This window comes from Phoenix dactylifera, chromosome 14 (genome assembly GCF_051530095.1).
Source record: "Phoenix dactylifera cultivar Ajwa chromosome 14, Ajwa_hap1_PhDact_Kaust_v1.1, whole genome shotgun sequence".
NCBI lineage: Eukaryota > Viridiplantae > Streptophyta > Magnoliopsida > Arecales > Arecaceae > Phoenix > Phoenix dactylifera.
The window spans coordinates 20,874,101-20,899,451 of NC_143203.1; the positions used below are offsets into that span (position 1 = coordinate 20,874,101).

At 36.9% G+C, this 25,351-nt stretch overlaps 1 protein-coding gene across 6 annotated transcripts; it reads left to right on the forward strand.

Annotated features, from left to right (window-relative positions):
- The first annotated feature begins 23 nt into the window (after positions 1–23).
- On the forward strand, positions 24–19,743 carry LOC103712675 (galactokinase-like). Of its 6 annotated transcripts, none has more exons than XM_039132531.3 (14): positions 24–159; positions 2,740–3,389; positions 3,493–3,677; positions 4,158–4,204; positions 7,244–7,338; positions 7,442–7,524; positions 9,029–9,097; positions 10,287–10,472; positions 12,058–12,192; positions 13,982–14,116; positions 16,970–17,040; positions 18,239–18,316; positions 18,483–18,624; positions 19,401–19,743. In XM_039132531.3, the coding sequence occupies exons 2-14, from the start codon at positions 3,230–3,232 to the stop codon at positions 19,509–19,511; spliced, it is 1,497 nt and encodes a 498-aa protein (XP_038988459.1). In that variant the 5' UTR covers positions 24–159; positions 2,740–3,229; the 3' UTR covers positions 19,512–19,743. The 6 variants fall into 6 exon arrangements, 5 of the variants coding, with proteins under 5 accessions (XP_038988459.1, XP_038988461.1, XP_038988460.1 ...); XM_039132533.3 differs by having other exon boundaries at positions 3,066–3,389; XR_005514412.3 differs by adding an exon at positions 16,487–16,539 and having other exon boundaries at positions 125–3,389.
- The last annotated feature ends 5,608 nt before the right edge of the window (positions 19,744–25,351 follow it).

Sequence of the window (25,351 nt, forward strand, 5' to 3'; positions counted from 1 at the left end):
GAGCGCACTACAGGTAATGCCATCATAATTCTGGGTTCAAAGTATTCTGGGCTCAAAGGCTGCGGTGCACATTCCTTTTATGGACTGCCATATTGAAGGAAAATAACAAGCATCATGGTTAAAGTCGGCATTGAGAACACATGATAATATATGCATCTGGTATGGTCTTTGAAATTTATTTTGGCTCAATAACAATTTGCTGTCTGGCCTTGAATGGTTTTAGCACCACCCATGACAGAGAATTGGTATAACTTTTAGTATATATGCTGAAACTATACTTAATTCAACAAGATGTTGATTTTTCTCCCATTACAGGCCATACTCTTTCCTTTTGTTATTTTTTTGAAGTATTTTTCTATTTGTTTTTGTGTCAGCTGTGGGCATCTTAATTTGAATAATTCTGCTACTTCTAAGAGTACTGTTTTTGACATTTTAACTAATAGTTTGGTGTTCCTCTAGGCAACAATCTTCATTTCAATAATGTGATCTTAGTGCCTTCATTATGCCATGCAATTTGTTGTACAGGAATTGATTCTCTGTTGTTTTTGATTGTCATAATATGTTAAGTGCTTTCATTTTTTTCCCCGTTCCCTTAATGTTTCTCGAATTGATTTCACTGTCATTACTTCCAAACTCGACCTTGTGAATGACCAATTATCATCATTTTTTTTTTGTTTTTTCACCATCTTATGCACCAGTGCCATGCATCAACTGGTTTAAGCCTGTGCTTGAGTAAGAGCTACCTGAAGAGCTACAGTTTTATTTTCTAATTAGCTTTGATAACGACAGCTGAATAATTGCTATTGAATAATATATCTATCACTTTTAGAAATATAATATGAAGTATTAATTGGAAGATCTTACTAGTATATCAAAAATTTTATATGAAGAATTAAATTCAAGGCCGTGAAAATTTTTTGGATATTCCAGCTGGTGGTCTCTAACATTGAAAGTTGGGAACCTTTTATTCATTCATACCCTTGCCTCAGAGTAAAGTCACTGGTATGCTAAATCCAGTGATACTAACTCGGGATAGAGGTGGGATAAAAAAAAACAAGCAAACCAATGAACTAGATTACTCTGGAGAAATTATATCCTTCGTGGCATGTACCACGTGGCTGTGCACGTTGCCGATCACAGCTGCTTGTTTTGTCGGCTTCATTCATCAAGTGCTTATTTCTGTGCGGAACTAGTGGTTGTAATTGGCGGTGTGCATGGGGATGTGTTGCATGCCTAACTTTGAGTCATGAACCTTATTTATCAAAAAAAACTTGTGAATAATAAATTACTTTCAGAGAGTAATTGTTGTGAGACAAGGTTCATTGTCTGGGTACTGCACTTCATACCGTGTCACATTAGCCTAGTGTCAGTATGGTATGGTACAGAGTTTTTTTGGCTTATCGATATTCGGTACGCCATCCGTATCGGATACCAGTATTGAATCAATATGGTATAATACGTTTCGTATCGATCTATTCGGACCAATATGATATACTTGGCCACTTTTTTTCTTGCTCTCATCTCTGTGTTCTTTGCTGCCACCGCTGCTATCTTTGTAGTAGCTTCTGCTGCAATTGCTGTTTCTACTCCCATCGATTCCTCTTCCACTGCCTTCTGAGACTCTTCTGCTCTCTTTGCCGCAGCCTCAGCTGCCTTGGATGCAATCTCTCCTCTCTACATTAACGCACTTGTTTTTACCCATGATGACACGTCTACTCTCTTTCAAAAGGCAGCTTTCAAAAGGCAGCTTCTGCTGCTTTTGTTGAAGCCTCAGTCGCTTTTCCCTTCTTCCTCGGTAGAACTGCCATTCTCTTTGCACAATATAGGAAGGCCGGTGCTCTAGCGAATTGGCTTTTTATGAAAAGAAGATTCCACTATAGGACTTTCGCATGTGATCAAGAATTGTGTTGGGCTTGGGGTTGGGGAATTTCAAATTATATTTCTACAAAGTGCTAGATGGACATGAAAACCTGCCTTCGTTGATGCCACGTTTCATGAATCCACATCCCTTTAAAATTTGCACCTGGAGATGATAGAGTAGCCATCTAGCACTAGATGTGCAGCTCAAAAATAGGTTCTTTGACATTAACTATTGAAATTTATGCTATCCCACCATGCATATGTGCAAAGTAAAGGTTTTAGCACCTAAACTCATCATTCCATCAAGCATAAAACTATAAAAAATGTTATAGAACAAGCAATCCTCAATCATGATTTCTAAACACACAGAATTTGATGTACAATGGATAAGTTTGTGTGACACTAATTTAGTTAAAGAGTTTTTTTTTTGCATGAATATCTTTTTAAAAATTCAAATTTGTGTGTATATCTTCTTAAAATTTATATTTATTTCATGTATTCTCATAAAACATTATTTTTGTATAGATGTTCCTAATATAATGGTTCTTCTAATACCGTTAATAAAAAACCATATTTATTTTAATTAAAAACAAAATAAAAATTTGAAATTACTTTTTTATCCTCCATAAAATATTTTTTTGCACATCAGTCTATTAAGGATATTTTAGTCATTTTAATTTGAAACCATTAATTTTTAAATGGTATTAGATGGCCTAGATACATATGCAAAAAATAAGAATAAAAATGGTAGGATAGCAAATATGTATTTAAAAGGATATATATGTAAATATTAATTTGGAAAGGATGTTAATGTAAAATTTAATATTTAAGAGGATATTTATGTAAACAAATCTTAATTAAAAGAGCAATTCGTGGCAGATGTGAATACATTAGCCAAAATTATCACACGTGGATAAACGGTTCCAACCGCTTGGCCCGGCCTTGAGTACCCTTTCCCGCGAGATCTCCGGATCCTCCATCACCCCTTCCAACGGTCGCGATTTCTCCTCTGACTCCGACCCCATCTCCCTCTCGTCCCCTCTCGCTTATCTGCGCATACAAATCTCCACGCGACATCGTAAATCCTCTCCCCACGTCTACGCATGCTATTTTTCTGGGAAATATAGGACGGCGATCTTATTCTCGCATATAAACTATATGCGAAGAACACGTACTAATTGTCTCCATCCTCTCCTTTCGTTCAGAATGTACGTGCGTTTAAGGGCGGAGCTCACTCCGTTGAGATCTCGGTTTTTGAGAGCGCGAGCGAAGCTCCGGCGAGCGAGAGCGAAAGACGGGAAGAGAAAGAGAGAGAGAGAGGAGAAACCCTAACCCTAGTCCTAAAGCTTGGAGGTGTTCTCTTGGATCCATGGCGCATGAGGAGCTTCCGGTCCCGATTTACTCCTCCTTGGAGCCGGTGTATGGTGAGGGATCGCCGCTGGAGGAGGCGCAGCTCCGGTTCCAGACGCTCAAGGCCAAGTTCGTCGAGCTCTTCGGCCAGGAGCCCGAGGTCTACGCACGATCGCCTGGTAAGGTTCTTGATCCGCGGATTCGCGTTCTTTGGAGCTGTTTTTGATTGGAAACGATGGTGGGATTGGGCGGTTTTGATGGATTTGTGTTGTTGGTTTGTAGGGAGGGTGAATCTGATCGGGGAGCATATAGACTACGAGGGGTACTCGGTGCTGCCGATGGCCATACGGCAGGACACGATCGTGGGGATCAGGAGGCACGATGCCGGGGAGTCGCCGAAGGTGCTCCGGATTGGGAATGTGAATGGAAAGTATGCCATGTGTACTTACCCTGCTGATCCCGATCAAGTATGTATCATTTCCTTTTATTTCCGTTTTTCTTGGGTTTTATGCGAAAGGATTTGATGTTGGGGATGTTGGATTTTAAGCATCTCGGTCTCTTTGGATGATTCAAGAACATTTGGGCTGTATCTCGGTGGTTGCACCGCTCCCATCTTGGGGGAGGTTGTCCCAAGTGGAGTTGCTTGGTGGTGCTCTCGCCGTTGTACTCAGAAAAACCGGTAAAAAAAAACAGTGAGAAAAGACTGCTTGAGTGATTTTGGTAGAGCAGACATACATGAATGCTGAGGACTGTGCCAGGCAGAGGAAAATGTGGAACAATTTTCTTAATTTCAGCTTTGTTGGATTTCTGCATGCTTTTATTTGCATATAGATTACATTGCATTATTCTTTTTTTTCATCTATTTATCTTCATTAATTACTCATTTCTAAGATGTTCTTCTCTTCTGATCATCACGTGGACATACAATGAATGTTATTATTTTGCAGGAAGTTGATTTGAAGAACCACAAGTGGGGACATTATTTTATTTGCGGGTAGGGCGTTATTCTCCATGTTTTTTATTAAGAAGTTTCCCATCTTCTTAATTTAGCTGATGGAATGCCTTTTTTTTTCTTGATTAATTGCAATTAGTGCACCTTTAACTTCAGCATTATATAATAAGGTCTGACTGTTGATTGGTTGAAATAATGTATTTGAATAAAAACATTTATATAATTTATTATTGTACGAGGATAGGTTGAATCAGTCATGGAGAGGTTGTCACCTTAGGTGCTGAATCAACAAACTTCCGTTAAACCTCAGAGTTGCAGATTGTAAACATGTTGGAGAAGCTAATTCTTTAACTCTAACTTTTGTTGGGAGACATGAAATGCTTGTGATGGTGAAAAAATTATAGTTAAAAAATTGCAAAAAGAACATAATACGCTCACTCTCACTTTCTATATTTCACTTTAACATTTCTCTCCCACCAAAATATAGTCTAGACTTTTAGAAGTTCAATTGTAGCCAAAGGAGGGTCTATTTTTTATAGTGCAAAAGCAGATAAAGTTTATCGGATTGCCTTTGGTCAATGATTGAGGGTTGAATTCAGGGCTGAAATTGGATCGGATACGGTTCGGATACTCGCATATCCATATCCATTTTTGTTTTATTTGACGAATACAAATATGGATATGCATGTTAGTCGGTTGCAAAAATTTATATATGCATATTTATTTTTAACAGATACGGATACAAATCAGATATCGAAAGTATGGATATAAATACAGATACATATCATATAATTAAACTTTATGACTACATAATTAAAGATATTACTAAGTAGATGATAAATCAAGTTAATAGCATGTTACTATGATCATTTATTTTTTGAAAAACTTCATGAGTGCTATTTAAAATTAAATAGGATTACAAATAGAATCAGATATTCGGATATGGATCGGATATTTGTCTGTCTATATCCATATTTATTTTTCTTTGATGGATATGGATACGGATACAAATATTAATCGGATGCTCAAATTTCTATCCATATCCTCATAGATCCGGGTAGAAACTACATCAGTTGTTGCAGCAGTCTCAGATCCAGTTGCTAAGATAGCAGCATCTTTCTCACTCCCGCCCAGGGCTAATTTAGCTCAGTCGACGCTCCCCACCAATGAATGTTGGTTACTTCTGTGGACCTGTGCTTTTTCATGGGTTAGGGAAAGCTCTCTCGTGAGCAGAAAAAACCAAATTCAGCTCTACGTAAGATAGCCAAAGTACGGTTGAGCAGGCAAAGTTTGGTTTTTTGGGGGTGATAGTGGAAAAGTTGACAGATAAGTCACACAAAAATGGATCCGGATGGATATTATCCGATCCACTTTTACCCCTTGTTGAATGGGATGAGAATTAGGCTGTCAAACTTGGAGTTTATATTATAGTGTACTATAAGGAGCACCTTCCAATATATTGTAGATACAAGAACACGTTCAAAGCAAGGGAAAAAAGACAATTACCATTTAAAAATGCTTCTGTCAAATTGAAGAAGGGTCACCTATTCTTATGGCCATTCTAGTTGTGGTGATAGAATGGACAGAGTTATGCCATTGATAAAAGCTTAGAACATCTATCAAGCATCTCTCAGCTTGAAGTCAATCTTTTGATGAACCACACAAGCAACAACAATAATGGAATGATGGTTCTTTATTTTCTGCCAGATTAAAGCTTTAACCAACACTGAGAAAAGGTATTTGCTACAAGCTTAGCCCATCTAAATCACATCATGAGAGTGAGTTGATTTTTGTGTCATCATCTCTTGTAAGATATGAATCTTATCAGTTGAGAGAGAAATGTATAGCAATTCTGAATATGTTTGGTGAGTAATGAATTGAAAGATAGCCTTGTAAAGTTGGAAAGTAAGCAAATGATGATGAACGTTAAAAGAAAAAATACATATTAAATAGCAGAGGGAGGGAATGTGATAATGTTGGGGGCAGTATCTAGCGATTCCTCATTTGAGACATAAGTGACATGACCAAAGCTCTATAATGAGCCTGCCCCGATGCCTCAACAATCACTTCCTCATTTTACATGCAAGAAATGGGAGGCCAAGGAAAATAAGACATTAGGCAAGGTGAGAGGAATTCGTCAGAAGAGAGGGTTGGAGGTTGAGGAAGTTGAGAGATGATAGAAAGGCAGAAGCTGAGGTAGAGAAGAGAGCTGCTAAAAGAAAGTGCCTTTATTTGAATCTCATATTTGTCTAGAATCAAGAGCATAACATCATTACCCACCATTCTTTAGACATTGCCCATGAATGACAAACATAACATATCATAGTGTAAGCATGATCCACCATGCCCATCTGCATGGAAGAAGCACAAAACATAGATTACCCAAGACTACTATTAGAATTGGAAGGATTCTAAAGTTTTAGACTTTGGAAAAGGGTGGATGTGTACTTAACTTTGGACTCTTTGGTTATGTATGCATCCATCAGGTTGACATCTGTCCATAATTGAACTGAAGTAAGATGGAAAAGATAACCATATGATTAAGGATATGATGTTAAGTGGGATGAGTAGATCAAACTGTTTCAATTATAAATTTATAGAAGTACATTCATACGGCACAAAAGTGTAGCTACGCCCAGTGTATTTAAACATGTGTAGAAGGGAGGAAACAAATGGAGGAGGCTTAAGCCAGTTATGGTCTAGGGAGGCTGGAACCTCCAATTAAAGGGTCATAAAGATGATATTAAAAAAAACTGAACGGATGGATGGAGCGAATAGAGATCTAGAGGAGCTTTCCATTTTGCAGGACTTCTGCCAGAAAATAATTATTATGAAATTTGTAAAGTCGTCATCAAACAGAAAATGCATTGCACATCTAAATCAATGGCTCGTAATCTGCACTTATGTAGATTTGGTTTGTCACCATCATGGCTTCCACATACCTGCACTTATGAAGAGCAGTAGGTGTATTATTCTAAAATTCGCACACGTATTCATTTTCTGAGAAATTTAAGTTGCCTGTAGACTGTAGAAAATTATGCCTGTAAGGCAGGTCTAATCTGACAAGATCTCTATCTACAGGTACAAAGGATTTTATGAGTTTGCTAAATCAAAAGGAATAGATGTTGGTGTACCTGTTGGCGTTGATGTAGTTGTTGATGGGATTGTTCCCACAGGTGCTACTCTTCATTTTTTTAATAGATTTGCTAATTTGTTATTAATGCTAAATGGCTATTCATATGTTTAACAGTTAATTCTATGTTTTTTACTGTCATTTAGGCTCTGGGTTGTCAAGCTCTGCAGCATTTGTTTGCTCTGCCACAATTGCTATAATGGCTGTTTTTGACAAGAATTTCCCAAAGGTATCACCTTTGCAGCATCTAATTCTAAAAAAAGTGTTATGATTGGTTGCGCTAATGTCTCAAATTGCAGTTTATATTGTTCAAAAACCTTATCTAATTCATATAATTGGTTGTGTCTACTCAAAGAAAACATCTTGAAGATCTCTCTTTCCAAAATTGAATCAATGTTTTGATATATCTTTGAATTCTTTTCCTTGAAAATCAAAATTTGGGTAAATTTGTCTCATGTCCTAATGGGTCAGAGTGTGCAAATCTGGGGATGACTGCTAGCCTGGGGCCAGATTTCTAGAACAAGGCCTGCCTTATGGTAACTTAGATTCTTCTTTTGATAGTGGTCTATTGAGTTTCATTTTGATAAACAACACATAATTCTTGCAGCTAGCTATACCATACAATCATGATCAGGATTGCACCACCCACAACAACTGTCACCAATTACTGACTTGGCTAACCATCAAATCCTGCCTCCTCCACTTCTACTGATCATCATTCCTCTATTCCCCAATGTGTACCACCAGCTAGTACTTTCACAGCCACCTCTACCCATCACCAGAATGCTGTGTCTGGCAGGGCCATACTTGTGACGTAGCACTAGGACTAAACAACTACGGATTAGTAGGACCATCTTTTCAGTTACTGCTAATTTGTTAAATATCACGATTATTTAGTGCAACATTAACCCTAAGTACCGAACCAAAGTAACAATTTTGGTTTGCAATTTAGTAATCCAGCAACCCGCAATTGTGAAGTCCACAAGTCCCTATCATCAAAACACTTTATTCACAATTGTGGTCAAATTCTGGGTTGCCAAACTATTTAATTACAAACCCACAATTGATATTGTCACAAACTTGCAGCTAGAGCCACATCAACTGATGAATCATTAATCTGTTCTAGCAAGATGGCGCATGGCTGACTTTCTGCTAAATGACTTGTATGTCAGGCTTAACTACTCGATTCCTTTATTTTTCTTATGTTATTTTTTATGCATCAATGTTCTAAACATTCTACACTAGAACTTAGGACACTATGCACCAATTGTGAGGCAGAAATCAACACATTGTTAGCAAGAGTTGGTAGAATCAACTGCAACAATATTGACTACTTAAACAACAATCATATTGACATGCTGTCACCAACATGTATAATCTGTGGAAGTTATCTTGTGAGAATTGGATAAAGAACATAGGCTAGTATTTGCAACATAATAGTTGATAAACAAAAACTGAATGATAATAGTTCCATGTGGGCCTTAAATTGTTTGAGCATTTGTCCTGGTTTGGCATCTACGCCGAAGGTCCTTAAATTTAATCATCGTCTTCACTTGTTACACCTGTACGTAGAAATTTAACATGATGATATAAGCTTGTTCCATTTTCTATAAGTTGTTATTTTAGTCAACGATAGAAGGAGGGGCCTTGGTGATGAACATGGTCATAGTTTTTTTCCCCTTTTGATGGAAGTCTATATTGTGTTAGCATTAATCTGATTTACTATTTTGCAGAAAGAAATTGCTCAACTTACATGTGAATGTGAACGGCACATTGGAACACAATCCGGGGGCATGGACCAGGTGAAATAGCTATGTTCACATCGAATGTTGCGCATGATTTTTCTCTAAAGTCATGTCATATTCCTTTTTGAAGAAAGTAACTAGTGTATTCATGACTTAGACACTTCAATATGTTAAGTCAGTTGAGTGAATTCTATAATGATTAATATGTTTAATGGCTCTTTATCTTTAATGATTTCAAATTGCGTGCGAATTGTAGTCTAAGGTATAATAAAGCAAAACCATTTTTCCAATCTCCAGGTTGTGGAACACATTTCTCATATGGTTGCATATTACTTCTTGCAAATGATTTACATCACTTGCCTATGCCATATTTAGGCTGCAATCTCTCAAGACTTCATTCATGGGTACTTCGCTTGTTAAGTGTTATAAGAATATGCTTGCTTCAGAGATCTTATGCCTCTAGATTAGTAGCCCTATTGTTGTTTTGTAGAGTTTGCTGCCTGTCTACTAATGACTCTGTATCTCATTGCATTTAATTTACTTGGATTTTAAGCTCAAATTTTATCATATATCCAGTTTGTAGAACTACACATATAAGTACAGAATTTAAATGACCTCAATTGGATAATGTGGTCATTTTTTTGATTTTTGCATGGATGTTTAAGCTGCAAAGTAAAACTGGAATCTCTGTCCTATGTCATGCTCTCTGTTTTTGGTTATATGTTCTGATGCCTATATATTCGATTAAGATGTATATGCTCAATTTGTTTCGGTCAACCAATCTTTTACCACAATGTCTGCAAATCACCATATCACAGAACCACAATATAAATTCTGAATTAAAACGTTCATGTATTCATAGAGGGAGATATCTGCACAGCTTTTGGTTTTTGACTACATCCTGTATTTGAGCTGCATAGTAACTTGGACTAACCATCCTTTGTTAATAATTTTGTGCTTAAGTCCATGTGAAGATAATTAATCCAGCTTAGGCAAAATGGGATTCTTGTAGTGTTTGTGCTTTTTCTTGTTCTTCTATTAATTAGTAGTTTCAGAAAACAGTATCTTGCGTTACTTGCATGCAAAATACAGAAAAGGGTGCATGTTTCCTGTTCCAGTCTATTTGCTATTTTTTGTTAACTTGTTTGTTCACTGCATGACTTCTGCATCTGTTTGATTTTGAGTTGTGTTTTTTTTGTCAATAATGAAATACCTTCATCAGACTTTGTATCATCTTATTTGACAGGCAATCTCTGTCATGGCCAAAACTGGATTTGCTGAGCTAATAGATTTCAATCCTATCCATGCAAGTGATGTGCAACTACCTGCCAGTGGTACTTTTATAATCGCACATTCACTGGCAGAATCACAGAAGGCAGTGACAGCCGCAACAAACTATAATAATCGTGTTGTAGAATGCCGCTTGGCTGCTGTAAGTTCATGTCCCCTCTTCTTGCAGAGAAAGAAATCTTCAGTTAAATTGAATGTCTTTCCCAACATTATATATCATGGCATGTTACACCGTTATTGTTTCATTGTATGTTGGAGAAGATTCTTGGGAACTGAACACATAGGAAATGGTACAGCTTCTGCCAAACAAGATTTCCATATAATTGATCTAGCTATAATGGTTATACTAATTAAAACTGTGATATTGTATTTGTTAAGCCGGACATTGACTTAGTAATTGTTTATTGCACAAGAAATGTTGGCATCATATAGGATACAATAAAAACCATAATCCACAAACTTACCCTGACAATTTGTGGTTGGTTAAAACTTTTCCATCATTCTTTCCCACTTATGGCTTCATCCATCTTTACTGCTACTCGAACCTTTCTATGGCCCAGAAAAGCATATCGTTGCTCTAGTTTGGCAATCATTTTCATCACCCTAGTTGCCTACTGGTGGTCTGTAGGACGTTGTCACAATGACTTGGCTGTATCACCTTTCAGCTATGGGAGCTTACATGCTCTATGATTTTATTTTTTATTTCCTTTTTGGGATTTTGACAGGTCACATTTTTGAGAACCACTACATAAAATCTTTTTTTAAAGCAAACATAATCCTTTCATACTTTTCTTTTCTTTTTTTGTTTGTTAATTTGGATGAAATGATTTTGCCACCTACTGACCCATTGTTACCCATTTCTTAGAAAAATAATATTATTTTCTTCATCCCTTGATCCTTCTCCCATGTCTTTCTTTTGCTTCTGTTACTCATCTATCAGTTCGTGATAATTGAACTGAATTTTCATTCGCCACCTTTTGACCGATTAAAATCTTCTTGTCCCTTGTTCTTGCCAACTTTAGTGGGCATAAAATGCAGGTGGAAGATAAGCAATAGTAGGGTGGGTTATGGAGAACAAAATGCATTGCAATCCAGAAATTTCAATGAAATTATCATTATTTGAAGAAAATTGGTTAGCGATAGTAACTGCTTGTGAATGGTATGGACCAGTCTGTCCGCTTGGAAGAAGCAAAGGGTGGGAGCTGCATTTGCTTGGAAAAAATGGAATATTCTGGCATTGGTTTGCTGCTTTTTTTTTTCTTTATTTATAATACAAAGTCGGCATATTGAAGGAAGATTTAGCCTCCTCACCACAGCAACACTGAAAAGGAAAGGAATTAAAAAAACTTGCAACCCCATATAATTCAGTTATGACATAACTACAGTTACCCCATTTGCAGAGTTCAAAAATGCTATATAGCTAATGGGAAAAATGCTTGCACCAAAAAGGTCCATTGTCTCCAAATTTTTTTTTTTTTTACTTTTTAAATAGATGAAAAGTAATTATTATCCTTAACGTACAACCTATTTCTGATTTAGTATATCAACTCAAACTTCTTCTTTTGGGGCTGCAACTAAAGCTTTGTTATAAGATGCACCATGTCACCATTCTCGTGGAATTTTTCACTTGGATGCAATTTTTTCCATCTCATTTTTGAGTGTTGATGTCATTATTCTGACACTATTTGTTTACCTCTTCAGTAAGAGTAATTTTCCTTAACTTGCAGATCGTTCTTGCCATAAAGCTAGGAATGAAACCAACTGAGGCAATTTCCAATGTGAAGACTCTATCTGATGTTGAAGGGATGTGTGTCAAATTTGCTGGCAGCCATGGATCTTCTGATCCTGGAGTGGCTGTTAAGGTGTTGTTGCCATTATTCTTTTATTCTTGCACTTTTCTATAGTCTTTATCATGCCTAGCCCATGAATTTGGGGTTCATGAAACTATTTTTCAGTAAGTAATAAAGAAGAGGCTACTCTTCTAGCTTATAGGAGTTGTGCATGTGTGCCAATTATGTACAAAGGACGAGTCACTTACTAAAATGAATTTAAATTGTTATACAGGATTGCAGATCGTTACAGTTAAATCGATAGAAACTTCTTGAATTTCTCTATCTAAGTAAGATTCTCATGCTGAAGGAACTGAAAGATGGCCAGGTCCTCATCACTGCCTGGCTGGTTCTGAAATTAAACAAATGCTTAATTTTGATGGCTTAAAATAAAACCTGTCATGGCTTTGTGAATTCATTAAGGTTCTCATGCAACCTTAGCCAAGAGTTGACATGGCTAATAGAGGAAAATAGTTACTCTACATGATGTAATTTGTGCTTTGACATGTGTATGTGCATGAAGTGGAACCTAGTATGCAAAACAAACACGAACAAAGCATAAATGTTTTAAGTTATTAAAAAAACAATGACCAATTAACCATAAATCTCAACCTTGCCCCAGTTATTTGACATTGAATCCTCGTTCACCGATTCTTCATATCAAGGTCTACTTTTGGGCCATTGCAAGTCTTCTCTTTCTTGCTCACAACTTCCATTTGTCCAGCCATTAATCTTCCCCACCTCATCCTAGATCCTTCAGCATATATTCAAGCATTTCTCCATGTTAGAATCATCTTAAATCTTCAATGGGCATGTTCCCAGGGATCGTGGTGCTGCTAGCATACCACATGCCAAAATAGGAAATAATAAAAAGACTTAAAAGCCCTTTCAGAATTAAAAAGTCATGAAAAGGGCTTGATGTGTGGTGTTGACCCAATGTTAAGTGGAGATTTTGGCTTGACACGGTGTATGCTGATTGGCATGGACTGGCATTCAACGTTTTAAATCCTGTGAGATAGGGCCATGTCGGTTCTTCCATGGAATAGGATGCACCGCCATCTCGCATATCTTGACACGTAAGATGAGGAATTTCGTAGGACGTGCTGCTCAGGATGTTGGCATGATGGTGGGATGATCCCATATCGACACTTGGGACGGTACCTTGCAAGGTATGTCGTCTCGGTACTGGGCCTCATATCGGTGCCATCCTGTCACTGTGTCCGTTCCGGTAGCGGAGCCGGTTCGGCGTACCGAGTGTTGGTATGCCCCTTTGTTGTGTACTGGTACCAAACCGGTATGGTACGATATGCCTCATACTGTCCGGTTCGATATAGTATGGTACCCTACCCTGGCATCCCATCGAACATCTCACTAAGATTTGAAACCATGTCATCCCACTTAACCATGCACGGGCCTACCATAAATAAAAATAAACCATTAGTTTTTCCTTGCAATATGCAATATCTATGTCTCTAATACACTCGTTCCTCGCCAAATGCTTCCTAGTTTTATGACACACCCATCTCATTTGAACTACATTTATCTTGTTTACTTAGACCATCTTTATTCTCCATGTCCAAGTCAGTCTAATTGGTGCTGCTCCTTTAATGCAAAATATTTTCCATTTAAGCAATACAGAAAAAATCTATCTAGATGGCATTATGCTCAGTAGTTCTCTTGTCTTTCTGAAATTTTGTGAATTATGCAGTATCCCCCTAGCAATTTTAAAGGTTTCCAAGATTACTTTTTTGTAGTATGATTAGCTTTTATGTTCTTATTTTGTTTTGTATAGTTTAATTTATATTCTTATCGTGGTCCATAGGAACTCCTAAAAGATGAGCCTTACACTACTGAAGATGTTGAAAAAGTCACAGGAGAGAGTCTTACTGCTATTTTTGCAAATTCTCCAACTTCATTAGATGTTTTAAGAGCTGCCAAGCATTTTAAGTTGTTTCAGGTAATTTTGAATTTTATTTTGTGTTGTCTACATATGTTCTATAATGTGCACATAAATTTTAATATAAATCTTAAGTTTGTTGAAGTGAGATGCTGCGCTCACAAACATAAATATGAGTTGGATTGCATACTTTATGTTAACTCTTTCTTCTTGAAACAGGAGTTAAAGAATCAAAATCAGTGGTAGATAATTTAAAATCAAGATTCAAACTGTTGAGCATGATACACACTATAAAAAATGTCTAGAGACCAAAAATCATGTTTTCTAGGCTGTAACTTAATCAGCAATTAGGTGTCAAAATGGACGGTGGTAATAGCATGATATTATGTTTTGCTATGATCTAATCATTGAAACCTAGTTAAATTAATATTTGCCCATGTTTTAAGATGTGTAGATCAATTGATACCATGTTTTGCTATGATCAATCAATAAAAAGAATTTTCAATTTATGTGCCCTATCATGTATTTTACCATAGTAGTGCAATTAATACCATTAGTTTACTGACTTGATGTAGACAACCATCATTTGTGGATTTTGTTTTCTAAGTATTTTTAATAGTGTAGATCATGTTCAATAATTTGGATATTCAATTTGGATGGCTTATAATTGATTTTGAAATTGTTAGCTCCTATTACAAGGAGTTAATGTAAAGTGTGTAGTCCAACTATATATATATATATATATATATATATATATATATATATAGACATATATATATGTACGTATGTATATGAGGTAGACTAGGATCCGAGTAGATATCCATTCCGATCCGGTCAAGTTATTATGGGAGGATGTGGGTCCAACATCGATTTTCCAAGCCATGGAATGTGATCTACTACCTTTAAACTACTTACACCAAAAATTATATAATTTGGAGATCGTTAGCCTATGCATCAATAATATATGTTTTTACCACTTGATGCATAGGGTAGGGGTCTCCAACTTACACAATATTTTGTGTAAGCAATCTAAAGATAGTAGATCGCATCCAATAGCTTGAATCATTGATGTTGGACCCCCATCCTCCAATCATGACCTGATTGGATCTAAGTGGAGATCTACTCGACCAGGTCCTAGTTTACCTATATACACATGCACACACACTGGTAAGTTCACACATGTCAATGTGCATTTGGTAGATATAAAGAAGAGATAGAGAAACGCTAAAACATAGATCATAACATGCTTAAAACTTGTGAGATACATGGTTTATGCAATGCAAAATAAAAAAAAATAATGTCTCATTATTAATCAAAAATGTAACTTTAATATAATAACTAAAACTTAAAACTCTCTCAAGAAAGCAAGTGGTCTTTAACTTATAATAGTATAAAAAATATGGAGCTCAGGTTTTGCAAAATATAATATGAGTATATTTTGAACTAAGCTAGCACTACTTAAAGCAGATGCATGCAATACATGGTATGCACCATATGTTATATTAAAATAATTGAAATTAAAATAATTTTGTTAGATGAAAGGAGAATTTCGAAGTAAAGCTTTTCTTACTGAAAAGGGGAAGAAAATCTTACAAACTAAGGAATGTAGTAGAAAGTAGGCAATTTATAGAAGAAACCTGTCAATTTATCGAAATGGATTCTGGGTAATTTCTGTGAAATAAAGGATGATATTTTGGTATGCTCGATGCGCGGTTGGCTTATGTCCTTATGTAATTGTCAATGCTCAAAACCAGGCATCAATTGTAATGGACCATTGTTTTGTTGAGAAAAAGGTAATAGACTATTACTATTATTGTTATTGAGAGGAGACCATTATTAATTTTTAAAAAATTGGAGATACTGTAAGAGCTTTTTAGTTGTTATGATATTGAATAACAATTTCTGTAAAAAACATTGAATAACAAAGAATAATATAAATTATTTGCATATGAAAATATCTTTTCCTATTTGAATAGGAGTAGAGTCCATGTTGAAGGAATAGTTACATGTGTTCTGGAGCATCCACTACTAATCGGCCTAATCCAAAGAGGTCCTCTAAGGGCTGTTTGGCTGCCAAGTTTGGTATTCTACAAGACAGATTTTATAGGTAGATTTTGCAAAAACATTTTTTAATATTGGTTTTCAAGTCCTGGCTTTAAATATTTAGTTGTTTGGCTATATCATGTTAAAACAAGATTTATAAAATACACATTAAAAATATTATTTGGATGGCTATTAGTGGGGAAGGAAAAATGCAGCAGTAAGCCCTTGTACTGTGAAGAAAGCAAGTCCATATTTACCTTCCCTGTCTTCCCCTGTATCTCAAAAAGATTAATCCCATGGTTTTGATCTCATGGACTATGTTTTATATGTCAAATTATAACTCATCTAACCTGAAACTTCTCAATGAACTTGACATTTGCACCAAAGAGAGAGGCCAAAGGATCTGCTGCTGCAGTACTCCCTTCCCCTTCATATGCCAGGTTGAGTTCAAAGCTTTCAGCTCTGTTATGCTCATATAAATTTGTTCCATACAACTTAGTCCTTCCAAGTAGAAAATTGTTATATTATTTTTTCCATACATTTATAAATGCTCATACAAATTTGTTCTTTGTTATGCTTGGACTACTGTATATAATTAACTACTGAGTGTTGTAAATTCAACACTCAGTCGTTATTTGTTGTACCTTGCATAATATATGGAGATAAGAAGATAATTCAAAAAGCAACGTTTAGTTTATTGGAGTTGAATTTTGTGGACTTGAGTTCAAATATCTCACTTTCACAGTCACTATGAAATGGCAGACTTGCAATTCTCAAATTGATTCTTCCTCTTTGGCACTAGTGTCTGGTCAGGCAAAATTTCTTTCACTCTTTTGAGTATCTGATCCACTTACATGTATATTGCTTCAGCGTGCCTCCCATGTTTACTCCGAGGCCAAGCGTGTCCATGCATTTAGGGATACTGTCTTATCAAAACTCAGGTGCACTTTTCTACTCTCAATCTGATACCTTCGTGTATCCTTTTCCTAATGTTCTTGGCTAATTCTCTTGAACCAAAGTCTTCTTGTGGTTATCGAGCAAATTCTTGAACAGTGTATACGACTCCATGCTGTCTACTGCTTTTATAGATATTTGAATTATAATAAATCAATTTGTGTATATCTTAGTCTCAGAATTTACATGATGATATCAGCAATATAAGTGAATCTAAATCCTCATCTATGCTTATGTCGTAGCAATAGTTTGGGTGATTTTCTGATCATATAGCTACACTGTTTTCTGCTATTTATTTATGTATGTAGGATTGAATGCTTTATGGTTTTTGCTGATTGCTACAAAATTTTATGGTTCTCCAATGAAAGCTGACATGTTGTTAGCCAGATTTTGCATGATATACATGAATAATATGGCATAATTTGACGTAAACAACAAAAGTCTTTGTACACCATATTTGCACAATCATTCAATAGCTCACTGTAATGATTTTTGGAATGAGAACAAAACACCAAAGAAGCACCCTCCACTTTGTTTACCCCTAGTTTGTTCCATCAAATATGCCTCAGTTGATCTCTCCATTGTTGTGTATAATAAAAATTCAGGTTGGTTGTAATGATTGCTATTGGCCATCAAATTTGATGCAGGCCTCATCACAAATCAATCACTGAAGTTGCATCCATATTAGAGCTGATCACGGGTCGGGCCTTGGGCCTAAACTTTATTTATTTTTAATTGGGCTTTGGATCGGGTCTATTTAAAATTTGACCTTGTCTGTGCCCAAGCCCGGCCCATGATCAGCTCTAATCCATATATTTGTCAATACTTCCACTAAGCTATCCTCTACATATTTTCAGTTCAATAAATTTTTCAAATTTAGTATTCTAATATGTTATCATCATCAATTCATGTTTTGAACTGCATCAACAAAGGATACACATTGCACTTATGTCCTATTATTTCGATCAGAACAATGACCATAGGAAATATGTGCAGTACAGTAGTTACTTATCGAGTTATGCCTTGTATTTGGTGTGACAGGACAATGCACTTATGCATCAAATAGTCATCTCATGTCTTTTCCCATATGCTACATTAAACAAAATCTCAATTCTTTTGAATTTTTTTGAGATTTCTTTTAATATTGAGATTCAATAATGCACCTGGAATTTATCCAATTTGCAGTGATGAGGACATGCTTAAAAAACTTGGTGACCTGATGAATGTGAGCCACTATAGTTGCAGTGTACTTTATGAGTGCAGGTATGGCCATTCTGTGTACACCCCTCCTCTAATGCTATGACACCTGTATGTTGAGGATGTCACCTTTTGATATGCTTTCCAACTATTACAGACTGTTATTCAACCTTGATTAGGTCACATAAATAATTATATTCTGCCAGCACCTTAATCAGTTTTCTTCAATCAGCTGCCCAGAGTTGGAGGAACTTGTAAAGATTTGTCGAGATAATGGAGCACTTGGAGCAAGACTTACTGGTGCTGGATGGGGTGGTTGTGCAGTTGCTTTAGTTAAAGAAAGTACTGTCCCTCAGTTCATTCTTGATTTGAAGGTTGGTTCCCTAACATTGATTAACTGACCGTGATTTTTAACGACAGACAGCCAATAACAGTTGAGTTCCTTGAATGCGAATAAGAAATATGTTTTAAAAAAAAATTATGAGAAGACTCCAATATACTTATAACTGAACTATGGTAATTGCTGTATAGATATTACGTCATATCGCTGTCTAGAACTCTGCAACCACTTGTTATTAATAGGAGATGCGCGGGAGCTATTGTTTTCATGGATTTTTTAATGATATGGGTTTGCTTCTACATGTTTGTCTCTATAAGTTATTGCGTGGTAAACTAAACCGTATCAGACAACATCTTAATTGCTATGACGTTCCTGTACTTCATACTATCGAAAATCTCTTCCCTAATTAGATGACTCTGTTCAGGAAATAATCAACTGCTATTTCCTGTAAACCAGCACCCATTCTTTGGAAATGGGTCAGACCAAATAGCATCATCCTTAACCTGCTGTAGATCATTTGTCACTAACATTCTTTTGTTAATTCTTGTTGATTAGAAGATTAATTTTTTAAGTAGTAGTTTAACACTGGGTAGGGGTCTGTAACTTCCCATTGAAAAGTTTTCTGGGGAAGATGATTTGCATGTTATGAGAAAGATGATTTGCAGACTCTGTTTTATGGTACAATGTTGCATGTGGTAGTTTTCGTCTTCTTTTGTACAAGTTCAACTTGTTGCGATAATTGCGAATATATCCTCTCTAGATTAATATCTATTATTACTCTCTCCTAAATGTAAGGTTTATTTATTGCAGGAAAAGTTCTACCAGTCAAGGATTGAGAGGGGTACCATTAACAAGAATGATCTTGGCATGTACGTGTTTGCGTCAAAGCCATCAAGTGGTGCAGCAATATTGAAGTTTTAGATTCTATTCTATGTTTTCCTTTGTGTTATAAGGAATTAACAATGCTTAATGTCCAAGCTTTCATTTACCAGAATAAATACAGTGAGGCTGGTAAGCTTCTGTAAATTATAATGTCGGAGAATTTCTCATAAAATGGTCCTGGTTTTCACCAGGCTACCATCAGGCACCTTGTTTTGCCAAATAGCAGAATTAAATCAAGTTGAAATCAAGTCACCTATCAGTTAATTCAGTAGCTTCTCGTGTTCTGACATCTCAGGTTGGGCAGCTGGTTTTTTAAAATCTCTAGCATGGATTTAATGCTCCTCGGTTTTGGCAAATGATGATAAACATTGTCCGAGCAGTGCTTGCATAACACGAATCTCACAAAAAAAGCTGCTGATTTTTTCCATTTCCCCTGTGTGTGGATCCTTACATGCCCGGCAGGCTAACTCCATTCTATTTGTCTGAATTTTCTAATCCATAAAAATATTTTGTGGAGAGACCGCTTCTAAAGTTAAAAATTATTGGACATGGTGATTGTTAACTTCTGTTTCCTCGTCTTTTTGTCAACCTTAATCCACTTGGTCTTTCCTCTTCTATTTCCTGAATTTTCTTCTTCCTACCCGAATGACAGCATTTGACTCACCTACTCTAGCGACCATGGTGGATTTTATCAACACATGAACTCATGAAAAGGATGCGTGCTACAACAAGAGATGCCTCCGACACCACATATTTATTAGAAATTTATTATCTAAAAATTATTATATTGTTATTTTATAATAGTATTATAAAAAAATAATTTATTAGAATAAAATCAGAAGGTTGAAAAGTGCTTGTTTGGATTAAGACATGTGATATACATTGCCTTAAAAACGTGATTCGCTTGCTACATGCAGATTTGCGGCAATCTAATTTTTTAGGTACAACAATTCGGCTCAGTCCGATCCTTCTCTCTTCTTAAGTTGAAAAGTAGAAAATCTTTCTCTTTTAGATGTCTAGAAAATAAAAAAAGGTAGAAAGCAAAAAGGAAAAAGTGGAAAAACCCTCTATTTATAGAAAGAACTCTCGAGAGATAGAGAAGTACCAGTGAGGAAGAGAGAGATTGTATTGTTTTTAAATTAATTCTGGAGAAGTCTATTTATAGATTCTACCCAGAATATCAAAGAGACACGATGGTTTTCTAGATACGTAATGTTCCAGAAATAACGTATCTTTCGAAATCTTACAAAAATATATTTTAAAGCATTTAAACAACAAAAGTTTAGAAGATAATAGAATTTAAATTTTTTAATTAAAACTCTAATAATTTTGTTTTAAAAAAATGAAATTTTCTATCTTCTAAATTTTAGTTTTTTTAAATGCTTTAAAATATTTTTTTATGAGGCTCTTCTTTTATAAAAGTTGTGACTCTTCAAAAGAGAACATTAATTTTCAAAAAAATATGGTGTTTCTGAAATATTACGTATTTTCGAAACCATCGTGTCTCTTTGGTATTCCAAATAAAGTCTATAAATAGACTCCTCCAAAATTGATTCAAAAATGAGCCAATATCTTTTTCTCACTGTTGTTCTATCATCTGAAAGTTTTTTCTATAGACAGAGTTTTTCCACCCTTCAACTTTTTGCTTTTTATCATTTTTATTTTTTGAGCATTTGAAAGAGTCGGTCGGATCAAGCCTCCATAACAATCAGGCTCGTTAGAGGAGGACCGAGCTAAGCCGAGTTGTTGTATCTTAAAGACGAGATGGCTACAAACCTGCACATAGGAGACGAATCATATTTTTAGAACTGTGTATATCACACACACCTCGATACAGACAAGCTCTTTTCAATCTTTTATTTTATTATAGTGGATTATTTTTTTATAATACTATTATAAAATAACGAGATAGCAACTTTTAGGTAATCTATTTTTAACAATATTTGGTTCGTTAATTCAATGTAGAAAGGGAAACGTTGTTGCTGGATATGTAGCCTGAATAAATTGGCTACGGCTTCCATATACGAGATTGCTCCCACATGCAAGCCCACCATGGATGGCAAACATGAATTGACAACAGCACTTGGCACGTGTGACATAAGAATAGAGCATTGCATGGATCACCGTGATCTCATTGATGAAAATTATTTGGAGTAGAATTGATAATATACTCCATGTTTAATCTTGTTTGCTTGTTCCTTTCTTGTCATTTTTTTTTAAAGAAATTACAGAGAGTCAGGTACATTTATCGTTAAAAGGGGAACCGAAAGGTAGGTAGCCTGAGGAGGCTTGAGTTTGCTAGGGTTGAGGATGGTCTCACACCTAGGACTGTGGATTTTAATAGCAGAGAGATTAAATGGATTAAAGAAGACAGTTACATGTGCAAATCCAGATAATTCTTTCTTAAGTCCCATGCCTAAATCCAACTTATCCTTAATATTGTTTTTCTTTCTCACTGTAAGGTATGTAGCCTTCAATGTCTAATTTATGCTGCCATACCTGAATTACTAGTCGCATAGCGGTCAAAGGATGTGCAGTGATGGTGTCTTGTATTTAGATGTTTGTAAAGAATAAAGCCCTATTTGGCAGAGCTTTTGGTTCTTGGGTTCAGCCAACAAAGATGTTTTCCCATGCATTTTTGCATGTGTCTGTATATATCACCCTTTAGGATTTTCTAGTCATAATGTTGTATTATAGACATTTCATAAAGCACATTGGCTCATCCACATAAGAAATAATACTTCGATCAGATTAGGACTTAGGACCCATTTGGAGGAGCTTTTGTACTTTCTGGCTCTCCAAAATCACTTTTAAATGAAATATGGATGTTTGGTAAAAATTTCGAAAAGTTGTTTTTGCTTTTTTATAAAGCTAAAAACAACTTTTTGGAATAAGCTCCATTTTAGAGCTTTTTGGAAAAGCGCTTCTAAACCCTGTCAAGAAACTATTTTTTTGACTAAAATATCCGTGATAAAATATAAAAATTACACAAAATGTCCCTTTATAATCCTGAAAATCTGCAGGAGTCCCAACAAGAAATCTTAGCTGCAGGACAAATTTCCTCCTGTGCAGAAAAAATATTCTTTTTTCTATTTTTGTATGCATACTTTTGAATCCTGTTTTAGGAAAAAAAATTGTAATTTCTTCTCTATTCCTTCCGAAACAATCCATCTTCCATTGATTCTTTTCCATCGACATCGCGGTCTACGTTGAAGTCCTTCTCTGAGCATGGACCGCAATGCATCAGAAGAATATGGACCGCGGCATTGTGGTATGCCGCGGTCCACGCATCAAGAGGATATTGACCGCGGCATCGTAGTCCAGGCTCAAGTAGGGATCGCGGCATCGCGGTCCTTCTTTGAGCTTGAACTGCAACATCGCAGTCCACGTATCAAGAGGATATGGACCGCGGCATCGTGGTCCAGGCTCAAGCGTGGACCGCGACATCGCAGTCCTCTTTTGAGAATGGACCACGACATTGCGGTCCTCCTTTAAGCATGGACCACGACATCGCGGTCCACCAACTCCATCCTCGGTGGACCGCGAGATCAATCATGTTATAGAGAGAGGATATGCCCGTGCCCTACTTTGTTGGCTCTATAGTATTTACTGGAAAAGGTATTTAATTATTAGGAAACAATCAATATACATGTCGAATCAGGATATTCTTTATTTCCATTTATACGTGGATTGCATTGCTAGATTTTATTTATTATCATATTTGATTAAGAAAAAATTGGAGCTTGGTTATTGACTGTAGTCATATAGCTATTAACAAGTAACATGTTTTTTATGAATTAAACAATGTTGCCAACACATTGTACTGATTACTTCACTTGCTATTGATTGTTGACTGAATACAAACTAGCAAATCTCATCAAGCAATTCTATTCATTTTAAAAATTTGTAAGAGATTTTTGCATTCCCTTGTAACTGCGCATGAATGGTCAAAATTCATTAATTGCATCCGTGATGCATATAAGTCCTCTATATATTTAAAGATAACTTATGCTTGATTAGGAGAACTAGAGGGTCATACTTACATGCCTTCACTTTACCTTCATCATGGCTCCGCCAGTTATCTTTTTTCTATTAGCGTTTCAAAAAACCATATTTTCTTTTCCATGCCTTTTTTTATTTATTTTCTAAACAACAATATGCTTATCCAGAACACTATCATTTAAAAAGATGTTCAAACCGCCGCCCCTAGAAGCTTATATATTTGCAATTGAGTCATCTTCTTGATGCAGCGGAGAAGAGGAGTACAGTGTCATCCAAGATAATTGATAAACTTGGATGTAGTATCGATGAGATGATGGGCGTAGTGCGTGCGATACTTGAGATGGCAACACAACCTGAACTGCTTTTGACTGCTGCTAAGGTGCTCCTTAAAAGAAAACATCGAGAGATGTTTGTGGCTCTCTAAAATACCTATCTTCAGATTGAATGGCTCAAGCAAATGTCAAACCTACAATAGTTCTAAATGTACTATTATGCCAATATGTTTTGTAATTTTAATTATGAACTTCTATTGTAGAATGATGATGGACTATATGTATTTATGTTATCTCTTGGATAATGTATCGTAGATGCTATTGATTTTATGGATATTATAGATATTATGTGTTGGTGCTTTTTTATTTGTTTGTGTTATTTATATTATATGTTTATATATCATTTGTTTTATTTGTTATTGTTGCTGGAAATTGGACCCGGGGGCAATCTTCGGTCGAGGAGAGGGAGCGACTGTTAGTCCTCACGGCGGGGCGGCGGTCTGTCGGCGGGCGGCGTCCTCCGTCCGGGGCGGTCGGAGAGAAGGAACAGCAGGTCCTCGCAGCGGGGCGGCGATCCGTTGGCTGGCGGCGTCCTCCGTCCGGGTGCCTGCACACGAACCGGTGGCCGGGTTCTCCGGCGCCGGCCCTCCGACGCTCAAGTCAGGGAGGGGGCAAATAGTGGGGAGAAGGAGATAAACAGTGATTTTTGGGTGTATGAATGTTCCAATCCCCTCTTGAGAGGCCAAGGCTCCCTTTTATATGCGGGGGTCGGTTTACCTGTGATGTAACAGGGCGAGGCCGTAGTACGGCTTGGCATGTTGTTCAGGTCGGCGCTCGGTCAGGCGAATCATTGCACTGATGTCGGCGGTATGGCCGAGATCAGAGACTTATCATAGTCGACTAGACCCTGCTGGGTCGATTTGCCGTGGAGAGCTGGGGATCCGTAGATGTCAGGAGCCATGCGCATTTATTGTGGAGTAAGTCGGAGATCCGCATTTATTATGGAGTAAGCCGGAGATCCGCATTAATGATGGAGTAAGCCGGAGATCCGCATTTATTATGGAGTAAGCCGGAGATCCGCATTAATGGTGGAGTAAGCCGGAGATCCGCATTTATTGTTGAGTGTGCCGGAAGATTACAGCGGCCATGCGCAATAAATGCCGGAGGGGTGTTAGAGTACGGTCCTCGGACATCGGGGTTTCTCTTAGGTCGGAGGTTTCGGGGTCGGTCGTCTTGTGGCCGAGCGTTCCGAGGTCGGACGCTGACTTCGGCTGTCCGGGGTCGGAGGTTGTACGGCTTCTTAGGGGCATTTATGTCATTTGGGGGGAAACTTTATTCCCCCCAACACTACCCCCCGACTTCCGAGTTCGAGCGGCTTGTGGGGCTCGGACGTGGGAAGTAAAGTCTGTCACTAAGGTTGGGGGGAAGGTCTCGCCCGCCCCCTTGTGCTTTCCGGAGCTTTCATGGTGAGATATGCGCCCTTTGGCGTCTCGAGGCTGCTTTATTCGGTGAGCTAATGATGGAGCTCGTATCATCATGCTTCTTGAATCGCCAGGATCATTTTACGGCGGATTAATGATGGGGGACCTCGAGCTCGTCGAGGCG

What these genes read in the sequence shown, in the direction of transcription:
- LOC103712675 (XM_039132531.3), top strand. Translation starts at nt 3,230, where the DNA reads ATGGCGCATGAGGAGCTTCCGGTCCCGATTTACTCCTCCTTGGAGCCG. An exon ending in GGTCTACGCACGATCGCCTG is followed by an intron (nt 3,390 to 3,492) that starts GTAAGGTTCTTG and finishes GTTGGTTTGTAG; the next exon opens with GGAGGGTGAATCTGATCGGG. An exon ending in GGACATTATTTTATTTGCGG is followed by an intron (nt 4,205 to 7,243) that starts GTAGGGCGTTAT and finishes CTCTATCTACAG; the next exon opens with GTACAAAGGATTTTATGAGT.